General features: G+C 57.1%; 1 protein-coding gene across 1 annotated transcript; it reads right to left on the bottom strand.

Annotated features, from left to right (window-relative positions):
• Positions 1–322: 322 nt before the first annotated feature.
• Positions 323–11381, bottom strand: NATD1 (N-acetyltransferase domain containing 1). Its single transcript, XM_058816064.1, has 3 exons — positions 11148–11381; positions 4266–4384; positions 323–3598 (listed from the first exon to the last, which is right to left on the bottom strand). Exons 1-3 carry the CDS (start codon positions 11242–11244, stop codon positions 3482–3484), a joined length of 333 nt encoding a protein of 110 aa, XP_058672047.1. The 5' UTR covers positions 11245–11381; the 3' UTR covers positions 323–3481.
• Between the last annotated feature and the right edge of the window lie 735 nt (positions 11382–12116).

Here is a 12116-nt window from a genome sequence, read left to right as displayed (position 1 = left end):
ATATTTAAATATTTCCATGCCCATCTTAAAGCAGTGGACACAAACACTGAGTGTGTCTGCTTATTTGCAGGACAACTCCCAAAGCCTGGCCTGAAATCCCAAGGAGGAACGGTGAAGGTGAGCAAGTCTGGATCAGCTGGCAAAGAAGAGGAACCAGTTGTGATCCCGCTCACCCTAAGATCTGCACAGTCATCACCAGGTCAGCCAGCCCTGTGACCTCAAATAAAACACAATAATTTCACCCCTTACCTACTGATCCTTTGCAATGGGAGCACTGACCCCCCAGCACAGCACAGCCATTGCAGCTCAGTTAAGCCACACTTTTATTGTATTGTATTCCATGCATTATGTTCATGTTTTATAGTATGACAGAGGGAGGGGTCAAGATAAATGTTAAACATAAACAAGAGCAGAAAGGTCGTTTGTAACAGGTCCTGAGAAGGAAAGGCACATCGTAACCACCGAATCCAACAGAAAGGAAACCTGGGACAGAGGAAGACAACGCTGGAGAGCGGATGAGGGAGGGGGTGTTTCAAGTTGGGGGCTGTGGAAGCAGGTCTGACAGCCACCTGCATTCCCCCACCCACCACAGGTCTGTAGTTCAAACGGGTTTGGGGAGCTCAGTATTCAACCAAACCACTTCCACGCTCCTGTTGCCCGGGGAGAGTCCAAAATCCCAAACTCCTCCAGGCTTAATAAGCACCAAGGGGCAGCACAGGGCTCAAAGCTCCTTTCTGCAGAGACCAGCTGGGCAAAGGCAGCTGGTGGGGAGGCAGGGAAGGGTTACCCAGCACCGAGGGACCCCCAGGCAGGTCCCACCCAGCCATGCAGGGTCACAGGAGCACCGTGGGCTCATCGCTGGTGAGCTGCGGGTATTGCTATTCACTGGCATCCAGGAGGAGGGACAGAGCAGGGACACAGCAGAGAAAGGGTTGGCACAGCCACTGGCACAGGTCCCTGCCAGCTCAGACACCAGGGGGTTGTAGCACCTCGAAGGAAGCAGCAGCAGAACCGGGAGCTGTGCTGAGTTAAGGCAGCGATCGCTGCGGGATCCAGCGCCGGGAAGCTCCAGGTTCCTGCCACAGCAGCACAGGGGCTCCAGAGCCAGGCTGGACGTGGTGCTCTGCCCACAGAGTGAGCACAGCACACCCTGCAGTGAGCTGACACATCAGGGGGCTGCTGGAGACTGCTCACAGTGGAAATGAGCACTAAAGCAGGACAGAGCTCAAGCATCGCACCCAGCCCTGCTGTGGCACAGACACAAGTGTCTGATCTTGGCTTACAGGGGGCAAAACAGCTCAGCTTCATCTTGGAATCAAGAGAAGGGATGGTTCAGCCATCACAGCAGCACCAGAGCCAGCCTTGCTCCTGTAACTGTGTTGTGCATGTTAAAGAAGGAACATTTAGCAGCCCACATTTCTTCTTGAGCCCCTTTAGTTTGTTACCCTTTCCCAGTCGCGGTCCCTCAAAGCCACCCTAAAGGTCACAGCCTGGGTGAAATAAGCAGCAGGAGGGCAGAAATGAAGCAGAGGCAGGGCTGAGCTTGAACCCTTTCCTGAGCAGCACAGGGCAGAGGTGGCTCTGCCCCCTGGCACAGGTGGTGGGCACGGGCAGGGGTCTCAGAGCTGCAGTGTGCAGGGCAGGGATGGAGGTTGGGAGTTCTGGAAGCCTGAGAGGGCTGTGCTGTGCTGTGCTGGTGATGGGCAGCCCAAAAGCACGGGCAGGCAGCAAGGGTTCCCCTCGTGCTGGTGGCCAGGGACAGCTCAGGCTGAAATCCTGGCACAGGGTCTCCATCTCTGGCCACCCCAACCAGGAGAGAAGTTTGTAGGAGTTTTTGCCTTTGCTGCCATGGATTTTGTGCTGGGCTCTGGGAAAGGGCTGAGCTTCCTCCCACCTGGGGCTTCGGTCACTCCGTGGCACAGATTGTAAACTTTAGTCCCTGCTGAGCAAAGCAAGGCCTGGGTTTGGTTTCCAGGTGAGAGGCTCTCCATGTCCTGCCTGGCTGCAGCCCCAGTGGCTGCTCAGGGCTGGGGGTGTTGAAAACATCTCTCCCTCACCACAGCCCTGCCTTGGGACACTACAGAATCCTGAGAGTTCAGGATGAGATGCTCTGAGGTGTAGCTCAGGCTGGAGAACGCAGGCAAGGCAGGACAGGCAGCAAGCTGGGACCTGGCAGTGCCCTGCCATCGTGGTGCCACCTCCACATCTGAGGGTGGCAATGCTGGGTTGTGCTACAGAATCATCATCCACCGAGGTAAGAGCACGAAATGAGGGTGTTCCTGCTGCTGGCCAAGGTCCCCATGATGCTGCCAGAGCCCTGAGCTTGGAGCTGTGAGGAGGCCCTGAGCAGCCAGGTAATGCCAGGAGCCAGGGCTGCTTCCCAAAGGCTGTAAGGAGGAGCCATTGGGATCCATATGGATGCAATGGATGCAGGCACCTCCAGCACTGAACCCTGCAGATGGGCCAGGAGCAGGTCCTGGAGGCCTCGCCCTGCTGCTCTCAGGATGTCCTGGTGGGGCTGATCTGGGGCACTGACAGGGATGCAGAGATGGAGGAGAGGGAGATGAGGGGAGCCTTCCTCTTCAGCTGCAGGAAACCACCCTGGTGCCCTGGGATGTCCCTCAGTGCTCAGGCCAAGGCTGATCTCTTCTCCTGAGCAGGCTGTGTCCACACCAAGGGCAGAGAGACAGGAATAACAGTCCATGACCCTCTGGGACGCCACTTCAAGGTTGTGTACACAAGCTGGGCAGGAGATGGCATCTCCAGGGAGCAGCATCTGCAACTCAGCCACGTTTCTTCCTCTGCACAGACTCTGCCACAGCCTCTGCAGTCCACGTCCACTCCTCACATGGCTCTTGTCTCCAGGCTCGAGGGTGTCACCATCCCAGTGTCTCCACAGCCAGGCCAGCAAAGCCCCTGAGGTGCCCCCATGGTCCACATGTTCTGGTATGAACTGCAGGTGGCCTTGGACACGGCCTGGTGCCCACCAGGTGCTGCAGGGGATGAGCCTGACACAGGGCTGGGGCTCCTCCAGCACCTCCCTCTGTCCCAGAAAGCTGAACCCACAGCATCTCCCCAGCTGCCAGGAGCAAAGGGGGGCTGGCACCCCATGAGCAGCCCTAACCAACATCCCCCAGCAAGTTCAGAACTGTTGCCAAGCAGGGGGCAGAGGATGAGCTGCAGAACAAGTCATGCCCTGGCCTTGCGATGGAGTTTGGTGGAAAATTCACCCTCTTCTATCCCCTGGCTTGGGAAAAGCACTGGTGGGCACCCTGTGTGCCCAGAGCAGCCTGGCCCAGGGGCTGTGGCCATGCTCACACATGGGCACAGAGGAGGAGGAGGTGCCCACACTCACACACCGCATGGACACGCTAAAAACCGGGAATTGCCAGTGTGGGAAGGGGGTTCCTGAGACTGCAGAGAAGCCAAGGCCGCCTTGAACAGTCAGGGCCAGGTGTGCTGGTGAGGGAGCAGTCCTGCCTTAAGGCTGCAAATGTTCCAGGTACTGCGGCAGAGGGTTCTCCTTGACGTATTTCTGAATGTACCAGCACGTCAGGTGGGCCTTCAGGTCCTCCTCCACCACAAAGTCCAGGGCTGCCTGCAAGCAGTGCAGATCAGAGGGGTCACAACCAACACCCCCAGCCTCAGGGGAGTCCTGCACCCCTCACCCAGATGGGGGAAGCAGCAGGAGTCCCTCAGGTACCCCTGTGCTGTCCTGCCACAGAGTGCCCAGTTTAACCCTCAGCACATCCAGCCCCGTGGATGCTGTGCTGCAGGTGACACAGCCCATCCTGTGAAGGCCACCTTCATTATCTCTTTGTCCCCATTTACAGGGCCAGGGAGCAGCTGGACCCCAAAGCAGCACCCCAGTGTTGTGCTCATGGCTCCCCATCTCTCCCTCACAGCCCAAGCAGGCAGAGGGCTCACCAGGGTAGTGAAGGTTTGAGGAGGGGTCCAGCTTGAGCTGAGCTGAGCCATCAGCCCCTGCACAAGGGATTTCTGCTGAGAGGGGGAATGGGCTGAACCTGGGGGAGTGCCTGGATTTGCTGACACTTACCCAGCTCTCCTTGCCACAAAACCCAGGGATGTCTGACCCCACATTTCCATCTGCCCCTCCAGCCACCCCATCTCCCATCAGAGCAGGATTCCCACAGGGCACACACACAGTTCCAACAGGACAGGGCCTGCTTCAGCCAGGATCTTTACCCGCAGTTGGGATGGCAGCAGGATGGGCACCGTGCCCTTCTGGGGGGCTGGGGCTGTACCTTTGCCAGGTGCTTGGCAATTCCTCTCCCTCGATAGGCGTCGGGCACCTCCGTGTGCTGCAGGTCCACGATGCGCTTCCCCACGTACTCGTAGAGCAGCACGGCCTTGTCGTGGCAACCTGGGGGTGGCACAGAGGGGACAGGGCTGGGGTGTCACCCAGGATTGAGGGTTGGGGTGTCCCCCAGTGAGCCCTCAGCAGGGAATGGGACAGAGGGGTGAGGGTTGGGATGTCCCTGGAGAACCCACAACACAGAATGGGACAGAGGATTGAGGGTTGGGTGTCCCCAGAGAGCCCAAAGCAGCGAATGGGAGAGAGAGATGAGAGTTGGGATGTCACCAGAAAGCTCACAGTAGGGAATGGGACAGAGGGCTAAGAGTTGGGATGTCCCTGGAGAACCCACAGCAGGGGAAGGGACAGAGAGTGAGAGTTGGGGTGTCCCCAGAGAACCCACAGCAGGGGATGGGACAGAGGATTGCAGGCTGGGATGTCCCTGAAGAACCCACAGCACAGAATGGGACAGAGGATTGAGATGTCCCCAGAGTCCTCAGCAGGGGATGGGACAGAGGATTGAGGGTTGGGATGTCCCTGGAGGACCCACAGCAGTGGATGGGACAGAGGGCTCAGGGTTGGGGTGTCCCCAGAGAGCCCACAGCAGGGGATGGGACAGAGGATTGAGGGTTGGGATGTCCCCAGCAGGACAGGCAGTTTTGGGACTGCTACATCACCCCTCGTGCCATGGGAGTGGCTCTGGTGCTGGGTTTCAGTGGTGGCTTTGCTTTCAGTGACACCTGGATGTCCTCACTGGTCGCCCCAAGGTGAGCAGGGCCTTTCCAAGCCCCTGGAGCAGGAGCAGGTTTTTGACCCAGCTCTGAATCAGTGATGCCAGCACAACATGCTTAGGGTGGGAAAGCAGGTGTGGGGAGGGAGGAGATGTGTTGATGGTGGGGGAGAGTAAAAAGAAGAGGGGGAAAACCAACAAAACCCAACAAAGCTGACCCAGGTAACAGCCAATTATTTTCTCCTCCAGCACAGGGTTTTGTTTTTGGTTGTGACACATAAAACAGGACAAGACTCCTTGGTCTGGTGTTGCAGCATTGTCTAGACACGTTTTGGGAAAGATGAATCCCACAAATACACAGGAAAGCACACACAGGTGTGCAAGGGGGGCTGTGCACACAAATTTACATGTACACACACACAGGCTTCCTGTTTCAACACCCTGACCTTTCTCACAGCAGCTCAGTTACAGGAAAAAAGAAGTTTCAGCTCATGTATAAATCACAGGAGTCAGAACAGCCCTCTGGTTTCATCCACAGAAACTGAGCCTTCAGTGCAAAAGCAAATGTTTCATTTCTAGAGAGTTTCTGTGCTTAAAAGTGAGTTTCAGAAATGCAAGATCACAATCAAAGAGACAAGTTTGATTAAAATAATGGAAACTTTTCCTTCTGTCCAGTGTTTTTTTTAAGGCTCAAGGGCTGCAAAGTTCACCTGCATTCAGGATCTGCTTTAGCTGAGCTCAGTACACTCCATTTCACTGCACTTCAGCTGACAACTCCAGCCCAGCTTGCCTCACCCCTGTATTCAAGAGAAACTAGAAGGAGCCCATTGGAATTTTGTGTTTCCAGAGAAGCAGCTCAAGCTTTTATTGCTGCTCCTTTTATGCAGACACTCAATTCTCCTGCACTGGATGGAAACCTTCACATTTCCAGCCTGAGTTTATTCCTGCTGCTTTCTGCCCACTCCTTCTTGTGCCAACATTGTTCTTGGGTGGACATAAATAATTTCCGTCCCTGCCATTCCCCCAAGTATTTCTAGGCTTCAGTCCTGCCCCACTCAGCTCTGGCTCACCAAAAAGCTTTGGGTTTCCCCCAGAGAGAAAAGAGGGAGCACTGCAGTGTTTCTCCATGGGCATCCAGGCACCCCAAAACAGCCAAGGGAGCAGGTGAAGCCCTTCCTGCAGCACAGACCTGCCCAGGCTGGGGCATGAGGTGCCCTCACCCTCCCAGAGCATTTGGTGGCAGCTCTCAGGGGTGGCAAGGGCAGAGTTGGCAGCACCAAAGGCTGTAAAATGATCTTATAGCAGCAGCTTTCGCTCGTTCCAGCCCTTCCACCCCACTCTCCTCCCAGGCTAAAACTTTCCATAGCCTCTGCCTGAAGCTTTGAGAAGGTTAAAACTAAATTAACCACAGAATAAAAGATCTTTTTTCTTTAAATACACTTTAAAAATATATTATCTGTTTAGAAGTATCAAAGACACAAATGCATTTTAAAGCAGGAGGTGATTGGAGTGTTTGGAGGATCTCAGACATGTCCTGGACAGGCTTTTCCTGGATATTCCCTGGACCACAGCAGCAGCACAAACCCCCAGCCAGGACAGGAGCTGCAGAGTGCCACCAGATGAACACACACACAGAGGATTTAACAACCAGCCTGATTTTACAACAGTCAGTGCTGCTGGAAACCGGGCCCAGTTCAGAAAAACATCCCAGCTCAGCCAAGTGCACGAGCACATCCACACACCTCAGTGGCACAGCACCCAAAACCAAGGACATTTGTGCCTCAGGGTGTGGTGTGGGCCCTGCAGGTCCCAGCCATGGCTTGGAAAGAGCCAACCCTGGTGCTGGGTGCTGCCCTGGCCATGGGGGCAGCTCCCAGGACAGCTGGGGAGGCTGGAAGCAGCACTGACCCTTCCAGCCCCAGCTTGGGGCACAAGCAGAACCCCCCCCAGAACATGGCACAGGAGACACCTCCTGCCAGCCTGTGCCACCCCTGGGCTCTGGGACAGGAGTTTATCAGCCTGCACAGACACAGCTGGGCACACAGAGCCTGCCCTGCAGTCTGACTCACTGACTCTGAGGAAGTGGAGCTGATGCAAATCAGCAGAGCCAGAGAGGAGCAGGATGGCAGCAATGGCAGCACTGCTGGTGCCCTGCTTGTCCCCTCACGGGGGGCACAGGGAAGGGGAAGCTTTTCTGGGAGCTGGGCAAGGGAGCAGCTCTAACCTTGCTGCCCATGGAGGGTTTGTTCCACCAGGAGCAGTGGTGGCTCAGGGGCCTGGGGAGCAGCAGAGAGCTCAGTCCCAGCCCCAGCCCCAGCCCAGCTGAGGAAGGGACACCTCAGGCATCTGCAGGACACAGACCCCCCAGCCCAGCCCATCCTTCACTGCCCCCCTCTCCTGGCACACACAAAGCACCCAGCAAGGTGAGGCTGCAGCACTGCAGGACTGTCCCTTGTCCCTGTCCCCTGCACCAACCCCAGCCCATGACACCCCTTGGTGTGCCCAGGACCTGGGCAGGGCCCTGGCTGCTGCCTGCAAGGCCGATTCCTGTGCCCCAGCCCCCTTTGGACACTGCTCAAAGCCATTCCCTGGGGCAGGGGGAGAGAACAAATGCCAGCCCCATCTCCCAGGAGCAGGAGGCAGCTCAGGTCTGCTGCTGCTGAGCCAAACAGTGGGGAAAAAAAAAAGCAAAAGCTGCGTGTGGGGTGGGCTGAGAGGACAAGAAGTGCTGAGCAGCTCATGCATCCCAGGCTGGAGCTCTGCCTGCCATGGGCTGGCCTCACTCCCCAGGGAGCTACTGGCACGTTACTAGGGAGAGAAAACACAACAGAGCACAACAGCCAGAGAGGAGACAGCACAGGGCTCTGGAGGGGCCTCCCTGCAGGAGGGGCAGCAGGGGGGCTGGTTTGGAGCAGTTTCCTGTTTAGGAGCTCTCTGGAGCTGCCTGTGGCACGGGACGAGTGGGGATGTCTTTGGTGCAGGGCCTGGTGACAGATCCCCTGGTCCCTGCTGCAAACTCAGCACCTTCTCCCCTCCTGAGAGCATCTGCCCATCAGGCAGGAAAGCTCCAAGCATGACCTGCTCCAGTTTTCCCAATAAACCTGAGCCTGGCCTGCTGGACAAGGAGCTCCTGAGACTCAGAGCAGCAGTGGGCAGAGAAGGAGCTCCCAGCCAAAATCCTGCCCTGGTGCAGCTGGGGAGGAGTGGGAGGTTTGAGAAGTGTGGTGTGCTGCAGCCAGCAGAAGTGTTGGAGTTGGAATGTGTGAGAAGCCCGAGCATCCCTGAGGAACTGGAGCTGCTCCATGCCCGTGGTGAGCCTGATGGGTGTGATGGGCATCAAGAAGTGACAGCAGCTGCTGCTAAAAGCTCTTCCCCTGCCCCAAACATCTGTGCCAGCAGCTGGACCAACCAGCCAACTGCCTTGGCATGGAGGGGATCCCTTTGGGTTTCTTGTTTTGAGCTGAAATTTCATCTCAGACCCAAAGAAATACCCAACTATCCTGACAAAACCAGCCTATATGATTCCCATGGAAGCTTTTAGCTTTGACAAATTGATGTTTTCCAAGAGAGTCTCTGCTCAGGGAGGTTTCTGGCTGGCTCAGGCTGTTAGTCACATCCTAACCCATTACAAATCCAGTTGGGCGTCTCTCTGCCCTCCTCTCGAGGGATAACGAGGCTCAGTGAGGTCTGCTTATAATCAGCTTTACTTTCAGCTTCTAAATGCTCCTTCATTTGGGATGCAGGGGAAAGGGAACGTGTTCAAGTGCAGCAGCTGTTCCTAAAGAGATTTAGCAGCTACTGCAGTAATGAGAGAGGGGAGGAAGCAGCAGAGAAAGGAAAGACAGGGCAAGCCCCAAAAAACTGAAAAAACTTGAGTGCAATTCATCTTCCTTGTGCACAAGGGGAAGTCCTGACAAGGTCACACAGGGGCACAGAGGCAAACACAGGATGATGCTGAAAACGAACATTTTCACAACCAGCTCACAGCTTTCACTGCCTCAGCCTCCTGCTCCAGGGATTTCCAGAAATTCATCACCATGCAAAGTTTTCTACCCAGCATCACACCACCACAAACCACCAGCTGTCAAAGTCTGGCTGCTTGGTCCACGTGCCTGGTGCATCCATGTTTTCCCAGGGCATCATCCACACTTGACATTTAGCAGAAATGAGGACATCACAGCAAAGCTGACCCTGGAGCCCACAAACTGCCGCTCATCTCTCAGTGACACCGGACAAGAGCGCTCTCTGAGGGACATGGAGGTCACTTTGATGCCCAAAACTGTGTCTGACCCATTTCTTGTCATTCCCTGCTTGCTGCAGGGAAAACCTCCCGGGGCATTCCACACCAGTGATGCTCCTCATGCCAGGAGGGACAAAGAGCAGTGCAGGAAATAAACACCCAGCCACGCACTCCCACAGAGATGGCATCTCCTGAGCAGCTTCCAGGGCTTGGCTGCCACCAGCAAGGGCCTAACAAGGAGGAGGAGAGGTGGGTCACCCACTGCACGTGGATGTTAGTCAGCACAGCAGGACACTGCTCAGCCTGAACTCACAAAAAAGGGCTCAGACTCCCTGAACTCCCAGAGAAAACACAACCTTGGTCATGGGGATTCACCTGGGTGAGGCCATGGCCACACTGGATGGGGCTTGGAGCAACCTGGTCCACGTCTGGACACACACAAGGTGTCCCTGATGAGCTTTGGGATCCTCCCAGCCCAAACCACTCTGGGATTCTGTGACTCCAGGACCCTCTCCTGAGTCAGGAGGTTCTGTGCTGATTCACACACGACTCCCACAGCTGAATCTCTCCCTCTCAAAGTTCACCCTCCCCAGTCACGACTCATCCCTGCTCAGCCACCAAACGCTGCTGGGCCCGTGGTGTGGCTGCCAGAGCTTTTATCCAGAAAACCACAAGAAAAGATTATGTCTCCCTAATAATTGTTGACCCTTGGCTGTCCCCTCTATTTCCTGCACACACCAACTTCACTGGCAGGGACAATGCTCTGCTGGTGGCAGTGGGGACCTGGCACCCAGGATCTTGTTTGATCTCAGGCTGAAATGAGCAGTTGGTGAAATTGTTTTCTCCGCACCCGTCTCCTCCTTCCTCGCTCCACCACTGCCGAGCTCCAGCCTGCCCTTTGTAATTAGTGGTTGAAATGAAAATGGGGTGGGGGGGAGGAAGAAAAGTCTAAAATAAAATATGGACTATTCTTGTTGTTCTAGCGGCAAAGCCTCCTGCATTCCCTAGGATTTCTGAACTACACATTTTATTTTTATTTTTTTTTAAAGGCAGCAGCTACCCTGCAATTTCTGTATCGAGAGCAGTTCTATACCCAGAGTAGTTCTCAGCATAACAAATGGATGGGGAAGAGATGCTGGGATGGTTGAATATCTGTAATTAACCACCAAGATGAAGGCTGGGAAAGAATCAGTGCACCACAGAGAAATGTTAGTGGCACCTACTTTTTGTTCCTTTGTTCACTCCACCCAGTATGTGACAGAGCTTTTTGGGGGTCACTGTGTCACCAGAGCTCCACAGGTGGCTGTGGCAGCTTGGATCCGTGTCACTGGTCCCACAGAACCGTGGCACCGACTCTGCTGGAGCTCCCGAGGGGTTTGCCTGAAGGAATGTCCCCAGAGCTGGCACCCCCACATCCCCCAGAGGCACCTGCTGGGGGGGACCACGGCAGTGTCCCCAACCTGCCCGTGCCACCATCGGGCTCCACAGCCCGGCCCAGCCGGGGCAGCCGAGCGATGCCCACATCTCCCCTGGGAGAAGGTTTTGGGGGGCAGGAGGGGCTGGGGGGCACTGGGGGGGTCACACCGCGGCAGGGCGCAGAGTACGGGGGAAAGCGCAGCGGGACACAGGGCACGGGAGGAGGAGGGAGCGGGGGAAATAGGTGAGAACCGGAAAAAGGGGAGGAACAACAAGAAAAAAGGGGGGAGGAACGGGGAAGGAAAAGGGGGGAGAGACGGGAGGGGGGCGAAGGGGGGGCCACAGCGAGAGCTGAAAAGGAGCGGGAATCTGGGTCCCAGCGAGGCGGAACCGCGGGCGGAGGGCAGCAGGTAACGTCCCGGGGAGCCCCGAGCGCCGTCCCTTACCGTTGAGCCGCACGGTGAACTGCCGCCGCTTGCGATCGTGCTCCACCTGGATGGGGCAGCCCTGCTCCAGGAGGCCGAGCGGCGCCGAGTGCGCCATGGCGGCCCGGTGTCGGTGTCAGTACCGCTGTCGGTTCCGGTCGCGGTGCCGGTGTCGGTGGCGGTGCCGGAGCGGAGGCGCGGGCGGGCCCGGCGCGGCCCCGGCCGCAGGAAGCCCCAGCTGTGCGGCACGTGCCCGCCCCGCAGCCAATGGCCGCGCCGCGCTTTTGTTTTGGTACGGCCGCGCGGCCCTTAAAGGGGCAACGCCGCCACCGCCGTGGGGACCGCAGCCAGCGCCCGGCGCCCCCGCGCGGGCGGGCACCGCCACCAGCGGCCGCCAGAACAGTACGGGCTCTGTACTGGGTCCGTGCTGGTTCTGTACTGGGTCCGTGCTGGTTCTGTACTGGTCCGGCACTGGTGCTGTGCTACTTCTGTACTGGTCCTGCACGGGTTCTGTACTGGTTCTGCACTGGTCTTGCTCGGGATCTATACTGGTCCCGCACTAGTTCTGTGCTAGTTCCGCACGGGTTCTGTACTGGTCTTGCTCGGGTTCTGTACCAGTCCTGCACTGGTCCCACACGGGTTCGGTAGTGGTTCTGCACTGCTTCTGTACTGGCCCCGCACTGGTTTTTACTGGTCCTTTACTGGCCCTGCACTGGCCCTGTACTGGTTTTCTGCTCTGGGTGGCCGGGGCTGCTCTGCGGCGGGTCCCGGGCTGGTGCCCTGCCTGTGCCCTGCCCTGCCCTGCCTGTGCCCTGTGCTCTGCCCGGCCCTGCCTGTGCCCTGCCTGTGTCCTGTGCCCTGCCCTGCCTGTGCCCTGTGCTCTGCCCGGCCCTGCCTGTGCCCTGCCTGTGTCCTGTGCCCTGCCCTGCCTGTGCCCGATTCTGCTGGGCTGCGGGTGGAAGCCCCAGGCCATCGCTGCTGCGTGATGCT

The sequence above is a fragment of the Ammospiza caudacuta genome, chromosome 17 (genome assembly GCF_027887145.1).
Source record: "Ammospiza caudacuta isolate bAmmCau1 chromosome 17, bAmmCau1.pri, whole genome shotgun sequence".
In the NCBI taxonomy this organism is placed as follows: Eukaryota; Metazoa; Chordata; class Aves; order Passeriformes; family Passerellidae; genus Ammospiza; species Ammospiza caudacuta.
Note: the sequence above shows the minus strand (reverse complement) of the source record. Positions and strands in the feature narration are given on the sequence as shown.